This window comes from Ornithodoros turicata, chromosome 2, assembly GCF_037126465.1.
Source record: "Ornithodoros turicata isolate Travis chromosome 2, ASM3712646v1, whole genome shotgun sequence".
NCBI classification, from domain to species: domain Eukaryota; kingdom Metazoa; phylum Arthropoda; class Arachnida; order Ixodida; family Argasidae; genus Ornithodoros; species Ornithodoros turicata.
Genome location: NC_088202.1, coordinates 22,101,228 through 22,123,708, shown reverse-complemented (window position 1 = coordinate 22,123,708; position 22,481 = coordinate 22,101,228). Strand labels below are relative to the sequence as shown.

Below are 22,481 nucleotides of genomic sequence, written 5' to 3'. Positions count from 1 at the left end.
GAGAACGGGTGAACATACGATTTCGTCTTCGGAGGAGGAACAACCGTTCCAAGACGTTCCAAAACGTGCCCGGAAGGGACGCAACCGCAGCTCCACTCGAACCAATTCTTTAGAAGGAACTACGGTTATATTCGCCCCCGTGGACCGGAATTCCAACCTGGCCAAGGTAAACCACCGTAAGCTTTCCCAGTTCCTCACCTCATAACTTCCTGGGAGGATCAAGGAGATACGACCCAACTACTCCAAGAACATAACTGCGGTCGATGTTGTTGCCCTTTCTGCAAAGGCACTCCTCTTGAATCTGGACCGCATATGCTCAATCGCCGTCCACGCATACGCACCACGTCCATTCAACTCGTGCTATGGGGTCATCATGGGAGTAGACACATCACTGTCTGACGACCAAATACTGGAAGCAGTTAAGTCTGATCCGCCCACTCTCGCAGCGCGAAGAATACGAAAGGACGCCGGAGCGGTCAGGCTCACTTTCCTCGGCCAAACTCCTCCCAAGCAGCTATGCCTACACCTCCTGACAATGCAAGTCAGGAATTACTTGCCACGAGCGACACAGTGCAATAAGTGCATGAGATACGGTCATGTAGCGGCGTATTCCATCCATAAGAAAATATGTTATAATTGCGGTACGCATCACGAGGCTCCTGATTGCCCCACTTCCGAGCCCCTCTGCATCAACTGCAAAGGGAAGCATCTGGCCACCTCAAGAGACTGCCCGAAATTCCGGAAGCAATGCCGCATTAGCAGGGAAAGGTCCAGGTCCAACACCAGCTACAAAGAGGCACAAGTCAAGGTCAGAACGAAGCAGCGCCAAAGAAAACATAGGCAAAGGAATATACAAAAGAACCCACGGAAGACTGGAATTCAGCCGTCGGGTATGATTATTCGCGATAAAGAACAACCACCACCATTCACCGAGCGTGACTTTCCTCTGCTGGAACCGCAAGGTCACCAAAACAAGCAAAGTAATTCTGTATCTGAGAACAGCAATAAGGGACGCAGTGGCTCATCACAGCCACGCTCTGGGGATCAGAGGATGGCACTGGAGCGAGCGCGCAATACAGACATGACCGTAATCGTTATACGTCTCCATTTTGCAGCCCTCAAAGCCATCGTAAATGCGTGCCCTGAATGTACCGCCCTCGAGGAGGTTCAACCAATCATGAAACTAGAAAATATTGTCACATCCATGGCCATAGCTGATCCCCAGAGGGATTAGACGTCCACGGGAGCTGTGAGCTCGTCAAGTCACCAAGGTGACTTTTTTTCACAGTTCCCGCCACATGTTATGCTATGTGGAAATAAATAAATTATTATTATTATTATTATTATGGTGGCCTCATCGTACTCATCATGACCACAAGCATTACTTCGACCACTGTGCGATATCAAGAGACAACGATCTTCCAGTGGAATGCTAGAAGCCCCCAATCCAAAGTATCGGACTTTCGTCAGTTCGTGTGGCGACACAAGCTTCCCATAATGTGTGTATCAGAGTGTGGAATATTAGCGGACTTTCGTCTCTCAGGATACGTCACGTTTGCCTCTAAGCCTAAAGGGTCGAAAAGCCGCGCTGCACTCTTTGTCCGATCCGACGCGCCGGCTATAAAGAGAGATGTTCGAGCCTCAGGAGAGGGAGAATACGTCTGTGCCACGGTACGCATAGGGGATCTTGTGTTCACAATTGTCTCCCTCTACCTTCCTCCTGCATTCACTTACGAGGTGAATGACCTTGTAGCAATATTAGACACAATTCCATCACCCTATGTATTATGTGGCGACTTCAACGCCCACAACACCATCTGGGGCAATAGAAGATGCGATGCTAGGGGACAGCGATTAGGCAACATATTCTCAGAACGTGACCTTCATCTTCTTAACGATGGCTCGCCAACGTTTATCAGGACCAGCCTCCTCTCGTCCTTACAGCTGCATCAGCATCAATTGCACGCCGCTTCTCGTGGCATGTTGATGTAGACTCACTAGGAAGTGACCATCTACCTGTACTGATCAGCATTTGTGGAGCGCATCGGCATCGTTCCGTTCATTACGCCAAAAGGACGGACTGGCATGTATTTCGTGACGCGGCCGAGAACGCTGTTGCGGCATCTACACCCGCAAGCGAGGAGGCGTTCTCCCATACTGTAGCCAGAACAACCCAAAGCGCTACGAAGGTTTTCCGCGTCCCCGAGAAGTTCACAGCTGTAGACGTAGAATACGAGAAGCTCCGTGCCACCCGCTGCCCGCTGCCCCCCGCTGCCACCCGCTGCCGTGCCGCTGCTGCTCCGGCCTTCCAATTCACTGGACAGAAGCCAAACGAATACAAAAGATAGTCTATAGACATCTATGCAAGCTTGCACGCGACCATTGGACGAACTTTGCGTCGTCCCTCTCCCAGCACACCTCTCTCTCGGATTTGGTCCGTGCTCAAAGGCCTCTCTGCGCCTGTGATTCAGAGGCAGCCATTCCGATCGCTATCGTTAGCTGCGGGACGCACAGAGCTACAGATGGCAGAGGAGTACTGTGCTCGCCTAACTGCAACTCCTAATCACATACTCGCAGCTGCAAAAGACATTCCCATCGTACTGGAGTCATCGGATGAACCGTCTGTAGACGTTCCCTTCTCGATCAAAGAGCTTGACTCTGCAGTACAAAACTCCGGAATGCACACCTCCCCGGGGGAAGATCAGGTCACATATAAAGCCATCCAAAACCTTCCAATGAGTGGACGACACACACGCTCCTCAATATAATCAACCAATCTTGGTGCACGAAAACGGTTCCGAAACCATGGAAAACCGCCATGGTAATTCCCTTCTTAAAACCAGGAAAGTCGCCGCACAACCTCGACTCGTTTCGCCCAATAGCCCTTACTAGCTGCATAGGCAAAATCATGGAGCGCATGATCCACTCACGCTTAAACTGGTATTTTGAAACCAGGGCCTATTTCCCAGAAGTCATGGCAGGATTTCGCCAAGGTATATCGGCGATAGATAATGTCATAGACATTGTCTCCACCGTCCAGCAAGCTCGGACTGAAGGAAAGCTAACAGCTGGTGTTTTCCTCGACGTGATGAAGGCGTACGACAGCGTGCTGCACAGCGTCATCGTCGCCACACTCCAAGAGGCTGGGCTGGGTTAGGGGGCCGGCAGCTATCATGGATCCAAGATTTCCTCTCCGATCGGTTCCTATTTGTGCGCACTTCAGAGGGAGATACGACCACATATCCCGTTCACCGTGGCGTTCCACAAGGAAGCGTACTCAGTCCACTGCTCTTCAACATCATTATGGCTTCACTCGCCTTACAGTTACGTGAACACATCCACATAACAATATATGATGACGACGTATACATCTGGACCTCAGCTTTCCGCCGAGATACGATCTAACAACGTCTACAGACCGCTCTAGACACTATTGCATCCTACCTCGCCGACCGCGGCCTCTCGATCTCACCAAGCAAAACGGTAGCCATGGCTTTTACGCGCCGCTCTTTTAGCAAGTACCCTTTACATGTTCGGGGTCTACCGCTGAAGTGTGTCCCGCATTATAAATACTTGGGCATCATCATAGACAGAGGGTTGACACGGTCGAAACACCTGAAGTCAATTTTGACCAAAGCCAACAGCTATACCAACGTGCTACGACGCGTCGCTGGAGTATCCTGGGGGTTGACGTGTGCTGACCTGCGTCAGCTACACTGCTCCCTCATAATAGGAACCCTAAGGTACAGCTTGCCGGCCCTACACGGCCTCAGTAGAAACGGAGAGATGGAACTCCTACGGATCCAAGCACGTAGTCTCCGAGTATGCCTAGGAGTTCCTAGGACCACTGAGACATACCCAGTCTTAGCTGAGGCGAAGGAACCACCGGCGCATGTCCTGCGAGACAAAGAGACACTCCGTACCTACACGCGATTTCTCACCCGACACCAGTCATATTACCTCCAGTCCCTCGAGTCGAACTGCCCCTCGTCTACGTTCGGAGCCGCAGTCTCCCGTATAAAAAGCTGCGTACGATCGTCCACTGCACATTTCTCATATGCTCCACCTATGTGGACCCTTTGTACCCCTACAGTCCACACGGACATCCCTGGTCTAGCAAAGAAGAGTAACGTGCCCCCTATCACCGCGCGCCAACTTGCGCTGGAACATTTAGACACTGCGCACCACCAACGAAGGGAAGTCTACACTGACGGATCTGTGGTACCAGGCAGTTCAACGGCCGCATTCTACGTGCCGAGTTGTAACATACAGCAAGAACTTAAGCTTCCTCATGAAACATCTTCCACAGAGGCAGAGCTCTACGCAGCATTGTCATACATATCGAGTTCATCAGCGGACAATTTGACCATTCTCACTGACAGCAGGTCAGCATTACAGATGATAGCGTCATACTGTGCTAATACGATTAACGACATCTCCACAAGGAAAAGAGAGCGCTACAATGAAGTACTCGCCTGAGGCCACAGTGTCTGGTTCCAGTGGGTGCCAGGCTATATTGGCTGCGCGGGAACGCATATGCTGATGACGCTGCGCGCCGCGCTCATGAGGAAGGTGAGCTAATTGCATCAGTACCGATGTCGTCGTCCGCCAGCAGAATTCAGGTGAGGCGGCTCTGCGCCCGCAATACACTACACTTCATAGAAAATGCTGTGCTTGAAAACACGTTCCTACACACCATCGACCCGAAGATGGAATACACGACCACTCTGCGGCTCACCCGAAGGGAAGAAACTACCGTACACCGTTTACAGTTAAACGTAGCCGAAACACCGTCACTGCTATACAAGATGCGCCAACTGAACTCCTCAGCATGCGCAACGTGCAGGGTGGAAGCAGACACAGCGCATCTACTACTGCACTGCAAGCGTTACGACACTGCACGCGACACCCTCAAAGGAAGCCTGACTGCTCTGGGACATACACACATAGAACTTCCTTTATTACTTGGCCCTGTCCGTCACTCCCGTCAGTGGTGCGTCACTCGAGCTTTCCTCGACTTTCTCCACACGACAGACGTCATGAACAAATTATGAGTTGACCTTTCATGTCATCTACACATCACGCCACCCTCATCATCTTATATTCGTTTTTACTTCATCTTTGTGATATATTTTGATTTAGGAATAGCAAGCCGACCTTCAGTCAGGCTGACTTTTCCGAAATAAACGTATATCCCCACCCACACCCCCACCCCCAGATACACTTCTTGGACGCCGTAGAACTTCTGTTTTCACTGTGAGGCTGGTCAACCAAATGATTGGGGGCCATATTGACTTTGGGGACTGGTGATAAATCACCTGAATCATTATCTCGAAATAAGTTGCCGTTTAGTCTGTGCATTTGACTTTGATACAGTATCCAGCGGCGTTTCACCGTCACGAAAGTGGCAATTGTAAGTCACTGATAATTTTACATGTCCTCATTCAGTTTCACCGAAATTACAACAAAAGAAATAGAATATATCCGCTGATGTTGTGCACCTCATGTAAGGGCCGAAAACTCGTCACAAACGCTATGCGCTGCGAGTCTCTCGGTGATATTCGAGGCACAGAAATCGCGAGAAGTGACACATCTGATCCCCAGTGAAGACTTCTTTTAGGTGCTTGCAGAGTTAGCGATGCAACAGTTCCAGTGTGGCGAAGGATGACGCTCGCACTTCATATGTAAACAAAGCTGGCTACCCGGCGGCTATCACGTCAGGTACTTTCCCCGGAGGCCGCGTAGCGGCGCCATCAGTTTGTCGCACAGTCCCTGTGCGTTACTCTTCCGTGTCCGTGCTGTGTTCCAACACGCCCAACGTCTCACTTTGTTCATGCTGCCACTTAACCACGCCGAGAAAGCTCGGATTTGGCCCGTACTCAAATAAAAGCATTGTCGTAACTTGCGCTTCTTCAAGGCGGACCAACGAGAAGTGTTGTACAAACTCGCCGAGTTTGCTTGATGTTTGCGCCAACTTCCGCCAAGGTCTTGACTGTAGCGCAAGTGTTTTTCGATGGTGAATACAGATTTGGTACCCCCGTGTAGGATTTTACTTTTCTGTAGTGCATTTGGATGGTCCAGATCGACCAGTCAAATTCATTATTAACAAGTGTGCAGCCGGGATCGTACGTTGAGAAAGGGAACGCTATGTTCAACTCCTTTAGCCTTCCCAGATTCATGACAATTATCGAGGATAACATGGGACAAAGCGTCGCTACTGTTTAATATTTATCAAAGAGCGTAGACTATGGGTATGACTGCAGATCTAACTATGAAAAACAAATATGTGAAGGTAACGCATGTGAAACATTTGGAAAACACGATGCAAATTTATCTAACTCTGGTGCTTTTATCACAATGCTCAGGATTTCCGTGTGGTGGCAGGCGATGAACAAGTAAAGGACAAATGCAGCGGGAGAAGGATTGTGTCCTCATGGCCAAACTCACCTCGATTACGTCGGCCTAAGGAAGAAGCTCCAGCTACGTCTTTCTTTCCTGACCGTACCATGAGAATTGCCTGCTGGAAACGGCAGTTTAGGAAAGACGTAAGTTCGCGCACTTCGAAACGCTTTCATGCTATGTGTTAACGAAATGAATGACATATCACAACAAGCCAATGATGGATTGAGATAAGATCACCATTTTATTGATAACCATAATACCAATCCAAATCAAGTCAAGATTCAAATTTGTGTCGCCAACTTAAATCATTTCGAATCCAGATTTTTATGCGCTGTGTCACATGAGACCTCTTCTTAAACCAGGATTCATCAGATCCGCTTCCAGAAACTGTTCCATTGACAATTAATAGATTGGAATGGAATTATTTCACGGAGCCCACGTATCTCCGATAACAGCAGTGTACAGGCATCTCACACTTAGGGCAACTAGCAGGTAACAAAACTCATAACAGAAGTGAAATCCTACGAATGCTAAAAGATGCAACATGGTATGTAATCTCCGAAAGGGAAATGACAAAGCGGGAGCTCTTGAAGAATAATTCAGGTTTCTTCACGGTCGGAGACCCATCTGCCCTGCTGCTCCTTTGAAACTGACTTGCAGGGCAGACAGCTACTAAATCCCACGCACCGGAATTTCTGATGTTAAAGGAACTGTAAAGTGAATTTCAACCCAGGGTAACCTTATGATTTTATGAAATCCTAGGAAAAGTCAGTAGTATGGGGGGACCGCTATAACACCATCCTTTTTCTAATCCAGTTCTAGGAATTTCTAATCCAACACAAGCCAGTTCTAATCCCTCTGGTTGGTGGCCCCACTTTGATTGACAGACCCCTTTTTGGCTCGCCCATTCATGCTGATTGGTTTGAGATGACCCCACTTCGATTGACAGGCCCCTTTTTGGCTCCACCCCTTCACACTGATTGGTTCAAAATGACCCCACTTTGATTGACAGGCTCCCTTTTGGCTCTGCCCACTTCACGCAGATTGGCCCCTCCAAACCTACTGATTGCTGATTGATCCATCCACTTCGCGCTGATTGGCTCCTTCTAGGTCAGCTGATCGGCCAACCCAGTGACCCCGCTACAGCTCTATCTTAGACAGACAAGAGGAATACATTGCAACGTTTAATGAGCACATCATGGCTGTCTTGGAGAGATTGATTCCTTTGATGCTGGACATGGTTCCTCGGAAGTGACGAATCATGTAGGTGTCTCTGGGACAGCGGCTAAGAAAAGTTTCATCCTCCGTGAGTTGACACATTCCACGTGGTTGAAGGCACGTGCGTAGCGATCCAGTAGCGTTCTTGTCCAGCTTAATGTTGGACCGCATAGGTACCATGCGCCAATCTGTGATAGTCAAGATATCACCAGCGCATTCAAGCGGGTACGTGTGCTTATCCTTCTCGAGCTTCATGCGTCTTCAGTTGCAGGCGTCCAGCACAAGCGTGCATGAGATGAGCGAGAAGAGAACGAGGTACCATATCCTTCCACTGGTCCAACTGACGCTACTCCTTCTCATCATCTGCATTATCTGAGGAGAGAAAGAATGCCCAGTTAAATCATGCTATCTTCGTCATACACTCAAGCTTACCATATTCACAGCTTCCGTATGGGTAGGAGCCGACGTTATTGTAGAGGTATCGTTTGTCATCGTACGCCATCAGACTTCTCTTCGCATTTCTGATGGTGTACATGCACTGTTTCTTTCCCACTATTGACACCTGTTCGTGTGATAAGCTAGTGTACTAGAACAGGGTATCGTGGAGGAGGTGCTTGCGCACAATGTTCTTTCTGACCCCTTTAGCTCTTGCAATTTGTTTTTCCCCAGCTGGCTTGAGGGAGTACATTTTGACTTTCAAGCATATTACTTCCTCTATGGGCATGCTACCGGTTTCACTTTTGAATGCACCAAGCCTATGACGATTCCTCTCGCTGTACAGTGGATGACCCCGATCGAAGGAAGACAAGTCTAAATGGTCGTCGGCGATCACACGTAACTCATCTTCGTAATCCTTGCGGAATAGGCCGAGGATCAGAGAATCCATGTCAAAGTAGCAGGTAATCACCAGACAAGTGAGCTTGCTCAGCAGAGTTTCGTAGTAGAACGAGTACATGGTTAATTTACTCAGTTCTAACATCGTGAAGCCAATCTCCAAGGGGAAATCACATCACACTTTTCTTTTGCGCATTTCGTACATGGCACAATCGGGGTACAAAATTTCGAAGGCTACTCGAATATCCCTCATGTTAAATTTATTTAAAGCATTCCGAAGACCACATTATTTGTGATTTTATAGAAATTTTTTTCAAAAGTCGTGCCTGAGGCAACGCGCCTGGCAACATTGTCCTCAATGTAGGGACGCAGGAATGGTGCCTGACGAAATTTTAGGATTCTGTGAATTTTTTCACCCTCATGCCCAATCTACAGTAGAGTGCGAGCAGTGCATAATGAACGACGTACTCGACCTTGTCCTTGCACGTCAGCATCAGCTTTTTGCTGTTAGGTGGCTGATACATTAATTCTTCGAGAAGACCACGCTGGAATAGCGAGAGCCATTCCTCCAGGACCACCGCCTTCTCGGGAGCCAGAGGGAAGTACCGCGTTAGAGCGTGGATAGATTTTGGATACTCCAAGTCGCACACATACACGTACCCCACCTCCGAATTCGTGGGGTGATGCATAAAATCCACAGAGCTAAAGTCTTCGACCCACTCGAAATCGCCGATGGGGAGGTGCTTTACCATACTGAATCCGTAAAGATTGTTGCAATCTATGTATGATATGGTACACCTCCTCTTTATCGGGATCATAGCCACTACACAGAAGATTGTTAGCCCGCAAATGACGCCTGCTGTCCTGACAGAGCCCACCCCTAACACCCGATTCGATGGTTCTGTACATGTCCTCGTCGATGGTTAACTCCAATTTTGCCTGCGTGTAATTTAGAGCACATTGCCACGAATTGGACGCCAGAGAAACACAATGAAGCAATTCTAATCCACGCGCGTTTTAGCACAGTCGTTGAAAGTGCTGCATTACATAAGCATGTAATAGGGCATCCATTTTCAGGTACAATGCATTATAATTAGGGAGTGACTTTTTCGGGTTAAATGCCTTTCTCAGATCCGGGGGGTAAAAATCGGGCGGTATTTTTAAATCTGTAATTCGGGGAGAAATCGGGCGATAATTGTGCCTTCGTGTGTTTTTGTTTCTCCTCTTGTCTGTTAAGTCCTTTCCTAATCTCTCTTTTCTGTTTTTTTTGCGGGATCGTGACCGGTAATCCCCGAAGGCATAGACAGTGCTGACAGACATGGGTGTATTGCTGGCAACGTAAGTGACCCATTCTTACATGTGTTACACGTGGCGACCTTTATTCGTCATCAGTGGAAACGTCGCTTGAGGATTTCATAGTGACTGGAATTCGGGGAGAAATCGGGTTTAACACGAATTGGTCGGAGGTAAATTCGGGGCGAATAACCGGGCGGAATGGGGTTTAACCCGAAAAAGTCACTCCCTCATTATAATCCCTCAGATTCGAGCATCCAAAACGTTCAAATACTTGCAGTGCGTACTGGTAGTCTTCCTCGGTTATACCCTCCCCCGTGAGATCATTTCGGAAGGCAGATTTTGCCGGCAGAGCCAATTCGTTGCACACCGCCACAGAATTAACGTGGCTGTATGGGAATACACCTTTACGAAGCAGAATTTCGTAGTCGTTTCCAAATACCTGCTTCAGGCACTGAAACGCCATGGATTTGACGGTTTCCACGAGCTCTCCCAGCGACGAATTTAGGTACTGCATGGTATCTCTGAATAGGAAGGTGCCAATTTCGAATGATCGAATTTTTTCCATGGAACTGGCAACGATGAAGGGAGCTCGCTTCCACCCGAGAAGGTGAAATTCCCGCAGCAGTCCGGCGAAATCATAGGCCAGATTGTGCACCATGATCGGTAAATTTTCTCTCGTCGTGCACGCCACGTTATAGGGGCTGCACTGCGTCGCAATGTAATTTGTGTCCCCGGCACTACATCACTTGGAATGGTCGTGATGACGGACACGGGGTAGATCTCGCGTGAACTCCCGTTTACAGTACTCGCAATGGGTGGCAGCTCTGTGCTCGGCCCATTGCTCATCATTCAGCATCATTGTGGCGGGGCAGGCATTCAGGGCAACCATCTCGTCCCGCAATTTCATCAAAGCCTTCACGCGCTGCCTCGCGGAATCTTCACCGTGGTGCGTCCTGACGCGCATCACCTTCGAGTCGTGGGTGCGCACGAGCACGGCACAGAAGCTAGAGGTGACGTGACGCTGCATGCCAACACCACTGGGCGCGAGTATGCTCTCCGTGTCCAACGCGACGACGTAGTTGTACTGCTGCTTGTACTGTATTTTAGTAAATTCTACAAAATTTTTGCCAGGTTCGCAAAATTCCAATAAGATTTCGTTCACGTCCGCGCACAGACGACGATGTTTCGCCATGCTCTTTTCCTCATTAAAAGATGGCGTGCAACGTTCGCATACGAAACACCTATTGTCTCTCATCAGCAATCGTTCGAGGGACATGATTCCAAAAAAATGTTCATCTATAGCCAATAAGTGTATTTTCTTTTCACACTCGAGTTTTGGGGGTCGCGACACGTGCACTCCCTGGTCGATGTACTCGTACACGTATACGGATATCCTGTTTTTGTCTTCGAATTCGCCCACATCAGAAAATGAAACGGGGAAGTGGCTTGGCCACCAGTAATCTACTGCATAATTTTCACATTTTTTTCACGAATTCCTTTCCTGTGGATGCAGGAGAGCGAGCGTATTGTATTTAAAACATTCGCCCTCCTTGCGTGCCGGTAAATGGATATTCGTTAACACGTTCCTGCGTTTAGCCAGATTCGTGGGAAGTACCCCATTGCACCCGAATTTTTTAGTTTTCACAGCAGAAATACACATTTGAACTTTTTGGATGTCAGTGGATACAAACCCACTACCCTCGCGCTGGTAATTTTCAATGCGCCCGGTGGACTCCTGAATCACATCCATCAAAGTATTTGCGATAGCTCTGTCGCTGTGGACTTCGCGAGCAAGCGCCATAAAATGAGCTATGTGTGCGGTTACATCCCCTCGATTTTCTTTCATCATTAGACCGTCAGAAGAAATGCAAAACCTAAAGGGTATTCTTTGCGCTCACAAAATAGCAATTATATTGTGGAGGTGGTTCATTAAATATTGTCGCAAGTCCTCTACTCCCTGATGATGAACAGATGCCAATAGCACAAACGCTTTGACGATACCTCGAAATGCGCTATCAGTTTGAAAGAAAGGCGGGAAGGAAATGTCCACATAGGGATGTGATCGCTCGACGTGAGCATGCAATGTGGCAGGTGAAATGTCTGGAGAAGATGGTGAATTCTCTTCCAATGGCTCATCATCCCCGATATCACGAGGATCAAAAAAGCAGAACACGCATCTAGGCACTGAAAAAAAGAAGAAACACTAAGAAAACGTGCATCACAAAGCGTGAATGAAAAATACTGACTCTTGAAGCGAGCTCCGCATACTCCCGGAGTGATGCGAAGACTGCTGCCTCTTTACACATCCTCCCCATTTATATAGCGGCGACCTCGCTGCATGCACCAACATGCACGGGTGCGGCGAGTCGTCATAGCCTAAAAATAACCTGCTCTGCATGTTCAAGGTCGCAGCTTGCCCTTGGCTTCACGTAATGCTCCGTCCACCTACACCACTGCCGCACCTGAGCGCAAAGTTCGCTCTCATCACATGTCATTCCGATATGCAAGTTGCTTTCATGAGCAGGCACACAACCATCCCTTTTTGTTCAGAGTGGCTGTGGAATTTCAATAATATTACTTAAAAGAAACAAATTGCAGTGAAATGCAGATTCATCTCAGACAGGAATTTCTACCCTCAGCGTTAAACTCTCAGATACCAGCATTTCTGCTCAAATAGCAGAATAGCTATGACTTCAAAACTTAAACACATGCTAACAAACTACCATCAACTGCTATCAGATAATTATTGCATAATGCTAAATACTCAATTACATTGCCCCTGCGTGAAGAACGCACAGGAAGGGTACGCAAATTCACTTAAGCGATGAGGGAAAAGGTTTAAGACCTCGGGAATAAGCGCAGAGTCACCACACATCGCTACGCGGCTAACACAAGATAAGAACAAGATACTAGCGGCGGGTAAGATTGTAACACTGCTAAACAAGCCCCAACATGCCATGGTGACGTCACAAACCAGGAAAAAAGCACACGCGCGCGCACACAGCAGCTCAGGAATGCACAAGGAGAGGTGCTTTATTGGAATCTCTACTCCTGGCTCAGACACCAACATTTCTGCTCAAATACCCATAACTGCTGCTTGCTTTATCAATGTATCGAGCACTCAACAAAATCTAACAAACAAACAAACAAACAAACAAAAACAAACAAACCCACTTTCCGTGATAGAACACTATTTAGCTTTACCAAGTGATTTTCTTCTGCTTTAGCAGTGAAAGAAGAAAAGAGCCATGAAAAATTACACGTACTTCTCCTTGAATAGCTATAACTGCAAAAAAAAGAAAAAGAAAACGAAGCACATGAAAAAGGCACTAAACGGAGAAAAAGGCACTCATTTCTGCTATCAGATAATTATTGCATAATGCTACATACACGTGTTGTCCCTGTGTAAAGAAAGCACAGGACAATGGTTCACAAATCGAATTGGGAAAGTCACTTCTACTCGCGCAGCATAATACGATATACGAAGATTTTTTTTTTTACGTTCGAAAATTGCATTAAGAAGCTACTGCTATACAAGTGTAACAACCCTTATTTTTAATGCAACATTTCATGCAATACCACATAAATTTATCACTCGAGTCACACGCAAAGGCACTTGTTAAGTGGGGTCACAGTTGCACACACACACACAACACAGACACAACGAGCGACAGTGAAAAATAAGAAATTACACGCAGTTCTGCTCGAATAGCAAAGTGTCAAGTATGACAAAAACATTTTCTACCACCAGAAAATTATTAAACAGAATAATACAATATTCGCAAAAATTAAGCTTGTGTGGCAAACACACAACATGAGGAACACACTCATACACATCTGAATTTGTTATACAGGCGTGAGCGATTCGATAAGAATAAAGCACGCTGCTTGGAGAAAGCATATATCATGTGTAGCTTGGTCTACTCTATTGAAAATGCGATAAACCATATTTTTCAAACAAAAAATCACAGTCGGCATAATACACGGCAATATCACTGAAGTCAAACACTTACTTGTCAAGTGGGGTCCCAGCTGCACAAACGCGCACGCACACTCACACATTTTTAGTGCCTCACAACGAGCAAAAACCCAAAGTCTATTCACAGCCACATAAATTCATATTATTCCTCACGTCAATAATTATCCACCCATCGTCAAAATGGGGAACACGGATATGCGGATGCGAAATAATAGGCCTTCCCGCTTGATGTAATACGATATTGCCAGTCAAAATTAAAAATTAAAAATTTCTGATCTGCTGCTGTTAAAGTGATAAAACAGTGCCCTCCAAACGCGCCCCCACGTGAGCCGCATCTGACGCGCGCTCCGTTATCGTTTCCCGTTTCGTTTGTGTCTGTGTTGTGTGTGTGCAACTGTGACCCCACTTAACAAGTAAGTACATTGTGTATGTCTTTGCGTGTGACTCGAGTGATAAATTTACGTGGTATTGCATGAAATGTTGGTTTAAAAATACGGGTTGTTGCACTTGTATAGCAGTAGCTTCTTAATTCAATTTTCGACCGTAAAAAAAAATCTGCGTATATCGTATTATGCTGCGCGAGTAGAAGTGATTTTCCCAATCCGATTTGTGAACCATTGTCCTGTGCTTTCTTTACACAGGGACAACACGTGTATGTAGCATTATGCAATAATTATCTGATAGCAAAAATGAGTGCCTTTTTGTCCGTTTAGTGCCTTTTTCCATGTGCTTCGTTTTCTTTTCTTTTTTTGCAGTTATAGCTATTCAAGCAGAAGTACGTGTAATTTTTCATGGCTCTTTTCTTCTTTCACTGCTAAAGCAGAAGAAAATCACGTGGTAAAGCTGAATAGTGTTCTATCACGGAAAGTGGGTTTGTTTGTTTTTGTTTGTTTGTTTGTTAGATTTTGTTGAGTGCTCGATAGATTGATAAAGTAAGCAGTGCTTAATCTTGCAGTTATGGGTATTTGAGCAGAAATGTTGGTGTCTGAGCAAGGAGTAGAGATTCCAATAAAGCACCTCTCCTTGTGCATTCCTGAGCTGCTGTGTGCGCGCGCGTGTGTGCTTTTTTCCTGGTTTGTGACGTCATCATGGCATGTTGGGTCTTGTTTTGCAGTGTTACAATCTTACCCGCCGCTAGTAACTTGTTGTTATCTTGTGTTAGCCGCGTAGCGATGTGTGGTGACTCTGCGCTTATTCCTGAGGTCTTAAGCCTTTTCCCTCATCGCTTAAGTGAATTTGTGTACCCTTGTCCTGTACTTTCTTCACGCAGGGGCAATGCAATTGAGTATTTAGCATTATGCAATAATTATCTGATAGCAGTTGATGGTAGTTTGTTAGCATGTGTTTAAGTTTTGAAGTCATAGCTATTTTGCTATTTGAGCAGAAATGCTGGTATCTGAGGGTTTAACGCTGAGGGTAGAAATTCCTGTCTGAGATGAACCTGCATTTCACTGCAATTTGTTTCTTTTAAGTAATATTATTGAAATTCCACAGCCACTCTGAACAAAAAGGGATGGTTGTGTGCCTGCTCATGAAAGCAACTTGCATATCGGAATGACATGTGATGAGAGCGAACTTTGCGCTCAGGTGCGGCAGTGGTGTAGGCGGACGGAGCATTACGTGAAGCCAAGGGCAAGCTGCGACCTTGAACATGCAGAGCAGGTTATTTTTAGGCTATGACGACTCGCCGCACCCGTGCATGTTGGTGCATGCAGCGAGGTCGCCGCTATATAAATGGGGAGGATGTGTAAAGAGCCAGCAGTCTTCGCATCACTTCGGGAGTATGCGGAGCTCGCTTCAAGAGTCAGTATTTTTCATTCACGCTTTGTGATGCACGTTTTCTTAGTGCTTCTTCTTTTTTTCAGTGCCTAGATGCGTGTTCTGCTTTTTTGATCCTCATGACATCGGGGATGATGAGCCATTGGAAGGGAATTCACCATCTTCTCCAGACATTTCACCTGCCACATTGCATGCTCACGTCGAGCGATCACATCCCTATGTGGACATTTCCTTCCCGCCTTTCTTTCAAACTGATAGCGCATTTCGAGGTATCGTCAAAGCGTTTGTGCTATTGGCATCTGTTCACGATCAGGGAGTAGAGGACTTGCGACAATATTTAATGAACCACCTTCACAATATAATTGCTATTTTGCGAGCGCAAAGAATATCCTTTAGGTTTTGCATTTGTTCTGACGGAATAATGATGAAAGAAAATCGAGGGGATGTAACCGCACGCATAGCTCATTTTATGGCACTTGCTCACGAAGTCCACAGCAATGGAGCTATCGCAAATACTTTGTGATGTGATTCAGGAGTCCACCGGGCGCATTGAAAATTACCAGCGCGAGGGTAGTGGGTTTGTATCCACTGACATCCAAAAAGTTCAAATGTGTATTTCTGCTATGAAAACTAAAAAATTCGGGTGCAATGGGGTACTTCCCACGAATCTGGCTAAACGCAGGAATGTGTTAACGAATATCCATTTACCGGCACGCAAGGAGGGCGAATGTTTTAAATACAATACGCTCGCTCTCCTGCACCCACAGGAAAGGAATTCGTGGAAAAAATGTGAAAATTATGCAGTAGATTACTGGTGGCCAAGCCACTTCCCCATTTCATTTTCTGATCTGGACGAATTCGAAGACAAAAACAAGATATCTGTTTACGTGTACGAGTACATCGATCAGGGAGTGCACGTGCCGCAGCCCCCAAAAACTCGAGTGTGCAAAAGAAAATTCACTTATTGGCTATAGATGAACAATTTTTTGGAATCAAGTCCCTCGAACGATTCCTGATGAGAGACAATAGGTGTTTCGTATGCGAACGTTGCACGCGCTCTTTTGACGAGGAAAAGAGCACGGTGAAACATCGTCGCCTGTGCGCGGACGTGAACGAAATCTTATTGGAATTTTGCGAACCTGCCCACAATGATGCTGGCAAAAAATTGGTAGAATTTAATAAAATACAGTACAAGCAACAGTAAAACTACGTCGTCGCGTTGTACACGGAGAGCGTACTCGCGCCCAGTGGTGTTGGCATGCAGCGTCACGTCACCTCTAGCTTCTGTGCAGTGCTCGTGCGCACCCACGACTCGAAGGTGATGCGCGTCAGGACGCACCACGGTGAAGGTTCCGCAAGGCAGTGCGTGAAGGCTTTGATGGAGATGCGGGACGAGACGGTTGCCCTGGATGCCTGCCCCGCCACAATGGTGCTGAATGATGAGCAACGGGCCGAGCACAGAGCTGCCACCCATTGCGCGTACTCTAAACGAGAGTTCATGCGAGATCTACCCCGTGTCCGTCATTACGACCATTCCAAGCGATGTAGTGCCGCGGACACAAATTACATTGCGACGCTGTGCAGCCCCTGTAACGTGGCGTGCACGACGAGAGAAAATTTACCGATCATGCTGCACAATCTGGCCTACGCTTTGGCCGGACTGCTGCGGGAATTTCACCTTCTCGGGTGGAAGCGAGCTCCCTTCATCGTTGCCAGTTCCATGGAAAAAATTCGATCATTCGAAATTGGCACCTTCCTATTCAGAGATACCATGCAGTACCTAAATTCGTCGCTGGGAGAGCTCGAGGAAACCGTCAAATCCATGGGGGGCGCAGAGGCGTTCTAGTGCCTGAGGCAGGTATTTGGAAACGACTACGAAATTCTGCTTCGTAAAGGTGTATTCCCATACAGCCACGTTAAATATTTTGCGGTGTACGACGAATTGGCTCTGCCGGCAAAATCTGCCTTCCGAAATGATCTCACGGGGGAGGATATAAGCGAGAAAGACTACCATATGCGCTGCAAGTATTTGAACGTTTTGGATGCTCGAATCTGAGGGATTATAATGCATCGTACGTGAAAATGGATGCCCTATTACATGCTGATGTAATGCAGCACTTTCGACGACTGTGCTACGACGCGCGTGGATTGGAATTCCTTCATGGTGTTTCTCTGGCGTCCTATTCGTGGCAATGTGCTTTAAATTACACGCAGGCAAAATTGGAGTTAATCATCGACGAAGAAATGTACAGAACCATCGAATCGGGTGTTAGGGGCTGGCTCTGTCAGGACAGCAGGCATCATTTGTGGGGTAACAACCCTCTGTGTAGTGACTATGATCCCGATAAGGAGGAGGTGTACCATATCATACATAGATTGCAACAATCTTTACGGATTCAGTATGGTAAAGCACCTCCCCATCGGCGATTTCGAGTGGGTCGAAGATTTTAGCTCTGTGGATTTTATGCATCACCCCACGAATTCGGAGGTGGGGTACGTGTATGTGTGCGACTTGGAGTATCCAAAATCTATCCACGCTCTAACGCGGTACTTCCCTCTGGCTCCCGAGAAGGCGGTGGTCCTGGAGGAATGGCTCTCGCCATTCCAGCGTGTTCTTCTCGAAGAATTCATGTATCAGCCACCTAACAGCAAAAGGCTGATGCTGACGTGCAAGGACAAGGTCGAGTACGTCGTTCATTATGCACTGCTCACACTCTACTGTAGATTGGGCATGAGGGTGAAAAAAATCACAGAATCCTAAAATTTCGTCAGGCACCATTCCTGCATCCCTACATTGAGGACAATGTTGCCAGGCGCGTTGCCTCAGGCACGATTTTCGAAAAAAATTTCTATAAAATCTCAAATAATGTGGTCTTCGGAAAGCTTTTAAATAAATTTAACATGAGGGGTATTCGAGTAGCCTTCGATGAGGAGGCGGCGAGTCGCCTCGGGAGTCGGGCAGAATGCGTGAGAATGGAAATTTTGTACCCCGATTGTGCCATGTACGAAATGCGCAAAAGAAAAGTGTGATGTGATTTCCCCTTGCAGATTGGCTTCACGATGTTAGAACTGAGTAAATTAACCATGTACTCGTTCTACTACGAAACTCTGCTGAGCAAGCTCACTTGTCTGGTGATTACCTGCTACTTTGACATGGATTCTCTGATCCTCGGCCTATTCCGCAAGGATTACGAAGATCAGTTACGTGTGATCGCCGACGACCATTTAGACTTGTCTTCCTTCGATCGGGGTCATCCACTGTACAGCGAGAGGAATCGTCGTAGGCTTGGTGTATTCAAAAGTGAAACTGGTAGCATGCCCATAGAGGAAGTAATATGCTTGAAAGCCAAAATGTACTCCATCAAACCAGCTGGGGAAAAACAAATTGCAAGAGCTAAAGGGGTCAAAAAGAACATTGTGCGCAAACACCTCCTCCATGATACGTACCACGATACCCTGTTCAAGCACACTAGCTTATCACACGAACAGGTGTCAATAGTGGGAAAGAAACAGTGCATGTACACCATCAGAAATGTGAAGGGAAGTCTGATGGTGTACGACGACAAACGATACCTCTACAATGACATCGACTCCTACCCATACGGAAGCTGCGAATATGGTAAGCTTGAGTGTATGACGGAGATAGCGTGATTTAACTGGGCATTCTTTCTCTCCTCAGATAATGCAGAGGATGAGAAGAAGTAGCGTCAGTTGGACCAGTGGAAGGATGTGGTACCTCGTTCTCTTCTCGCTCGTCTCATGCACGCTTGCGCTGGACGCCTGCAACTGAAGATGCATGAAGCTCGAGAAGGATAAGCACACCTACCTGCTTGAATGCCCTGGTGATATCTTGAGTATCACAGATTGGCATGTGGTACCTATGCGGTCCGACATTAAGCTGGACAAGAACGCTACTGGATCGCTACGCACGTGCCTTCAACCACTGGACGTGAGCGTCCAGTGCACGTGGAATGTGTCAACTCACAGAGGATGAAACTTTTCTTAGCCGCTGTCCCAGAGACACCTATATGATTCGTCACTTCTAAGGAACCATGCCCAGCATCAAAGGAATCAACCTCTCCAAGACAGCCATGATGTACTCATTAAACGTTGCAATGTATTCCTTTTGTCTGTCTAAGATAGAGCTGTAGTGGGGTCACTGGGTTGGCCGATCAGCTGTCCTAGAAGGAGCCAATCAGCGCGAAGTGGATGGATCAATCAGCAATCAGTAGGTTTGGAGGGGGCCAATCTGCGTGAAGCGGGCGGAGCCAAAAGAGGGCCTGTCGATCAAAGTGGGGTCATTTTGAATCAATCAGCGTGAAGGGGTGGAGCCAAAAATGGGCCTGTCAATCAAAGTGAGGTCACCAACCAGAGGGATTAGAACTGGCTGGTGTTGGATTAGAAATTCCTAGAACTGAATTAGAAAAAGGATATTTTATAGCGGTGCCCCCTATACTACTAGAGTACACCTCACTTACAGAATATTTCTTTTGCAATCTCTCTCTTTTTTTAGTGACCGAATATCAAAGATTGCATTCGAGCGCAAAGCTGAGTATACTCCCTCAGCAACAACACTGTGCTGGCACGTGTCCGCTATGGCCAGTCTTGCCTTTCTCATCCGCGTCTCGGTCTGTGGCGAAACCGTAATGGCCGAAATGTTCGGGTTCCACATCGTGTAATGTCGATTTTTCCAAACCTGGATGTCCTCGAGCTTTCGATAGCCCAACAGTTACGCCGGCAAAACCTTTGTTCTTACGAGGGCACGCCAGATACACAGCATGACACGATGTCATCCGCAAATCGTCGACAGAGGATGAACTGCCGTCATCGCCGTCACCTGCCAGCAGTGGGAAATAGTCTTTATCTGTAATAAAAAACGTTGAGATCCTCACATTGGAAACATGTTATTGCTCCTTCGGTTCAGTTGTCCTTGCGGCAAATGCCTACCGATGCCGACAGAAGACGAATGCCTCTATTGCCGCGAAATGAGACGTAACTGAAGCAACGCAGCGGTTGCATTTCAAGAAATCTGCACTTTGAAATATTGTGTCTGGAGACTGTGGTGCTCCAGCTGTCCTACTGCTACGGGAGAGAAAGCGAGGACTACACCCATATCAGGAAAAGCGAAGTCAGGAACTGAGTTCGTTCACAGTCACATATGCCTTCAGTTTGTTATCAGTAAAGTTACATATCATAATTTTACGCTGTCCATGGTACATGCAGGAAGTTCCGGTACGTTGCCTAGAAACAGTTTACCAGGTGGCTCTGGGGACCATTAGTAAAGCACTGCAGAAAAGTCCTCGAAGCATGTGTTGTACATGTCATAAGGGACAACTTTCCTTCTGAAGCATACAAAGGTTTTTGCATTTTTGACATGTGATGCAGTAGGTGCTGACTGACCCTCTGTATGTTTATTCGCTTTCACTGAGGTGAGGCTCTCACTTTTCCTTCACGACCTTGTGGACAGCATTGAATGCCTGCTATCTTGACAGAGTTACACTGGATGGTTTGGTCCTGAACACTACTTGATCAAAACAATATCCCTTTCATGAACAATAGAGGTCTGTCATACAACCTTCTTCAGTAACCAGACAGCCACTCCACAGTAAGATACATCCTACATATATCAAAGCTTGTAAATATTGCTTTATTGATCACTGTCTTTATGAATGAACATACGAGCGATAGCAGTAAACGAAAAATGAAAGAAGGAGCACATCCCCATACTGTGTCCATTTCAATTTGCAACTGCTTCACCTCCCACCAACCAGTAACGCAACGTATGTATGTTTTTGTTTCTTCTTTTCAGTGCACAGGTGTTTGCTACAAGCACGTTCTAGTTCATAAACTGTAAGAGAATGTAGGCTATCTCCTTGCCTATCACAGTGCCTATCACACTTGCCATCACGAGTTTATGACTTCATCAGTATAAGAAGGCCTCAGGTGGGGACATGCCAATGTCTTCAACAGAGGTTTCTCTTCAGAGCCATCCCTATCAGTGACTGCACAAGCATGTGAAGAAAAATTTTAGACTTTTTCTGTGCACATCCATCTTTCTAACCTTTACTCAATTACTCAATATAAGATTGCGTCGAATTTCGTGTCACTGGTGGCGTTTTGTCTTGCGACATCAGCAATCAACTCCCGATATACGCTTTTGTTAATATAGGAGAAACACATGAAAAGTCATCACTATACTCTACGTCACAGCTGATCACTGAAGAAACCCTTAAAAAAACACATTGACTGGGGTCCAGTGCTCATGCGGCACTGTGTAAATGACGCTTATTGTGCTTTCCCTCAAAATTTCAGCATGCTTATGATATGAGTTTTCCGATACGCTTACGCAAAGTCAAGCCGCGCATACGCAAGCCTTGGGTCACACCTGAATTGCTGGGCTTAATATCTAAAAAAAACAAACAGGTCTACAAGACGTTCGTCCGATCAAGAAACATTGATGCCATAAAGGAATTCAAATATTTACGTATCGTACGCGTATCAGCGGCCGTCAAGAGAGCAACGGCAGCTTATGTTAAAAATATATTTAGTGATGTCAAAAATTCCGCCATGGCATGGAAAGCAATAATAAACATCACGGAAAGCGAACCTTGTGAAATTAATGACATCATAATAAACCGTGAGAAAACAAATGGCGTTGAATTATGTACCAAATTTAATCACTTTACTAGCTTCGCAAGACGAACATGTCCTCTTCGTGGGGATACGACTGAGGCTTAGAGAATACTGTCATGTCACATTCAGAACTCTATTTTCTTTTCTCTAGTCACCGAGAATAAAGTATATTCTTGTTTCATCAACACAAAAATAGTAGTAGTAAAGCACGCGATTACAGTGAAATTCAGATCAAACCAGTTAAGTATGCCATCGACATTCTTGCCCCTGTTTTGGCACACGTGTTCAATTTTTTTTTTATCAAAAGGACTTTTTCCAGATAAGATCAAAATTGCGAAAG

At 46.5% G+C, this 22,481-nt stretch overlaps 1 protein-coding gene across 1 annotated transcript; it reads left to right on the top strand.

Annotated features, from left to right (window-relative positions):
- Positions 1-373: 373 nt before the first annotated feature.
- LOC135384404 (uncharacterized) lies at positions 374-1,234 on the top strand. Its single transcript, XM_064613606.1, has one exon. It carries the CDS (start codon positions 374-376, stop codon positions 1,232-1,234), a length of 861 nt encoding a protein of 286 aa, XP_064469676.1.
- The last annotated feature ends 21,247 nt before the right edge of the window (positions 1,235-22,481 follow it).

Excerpts from the sequence above, each read along its gene's own strand:
- LOC135384404 (XM_064613606.1), top strand. The coding sequence starts at position 374 with ATGGGAGTAGACACATCACTGTCTGACGACCAAATACTGGAAGCAGTT.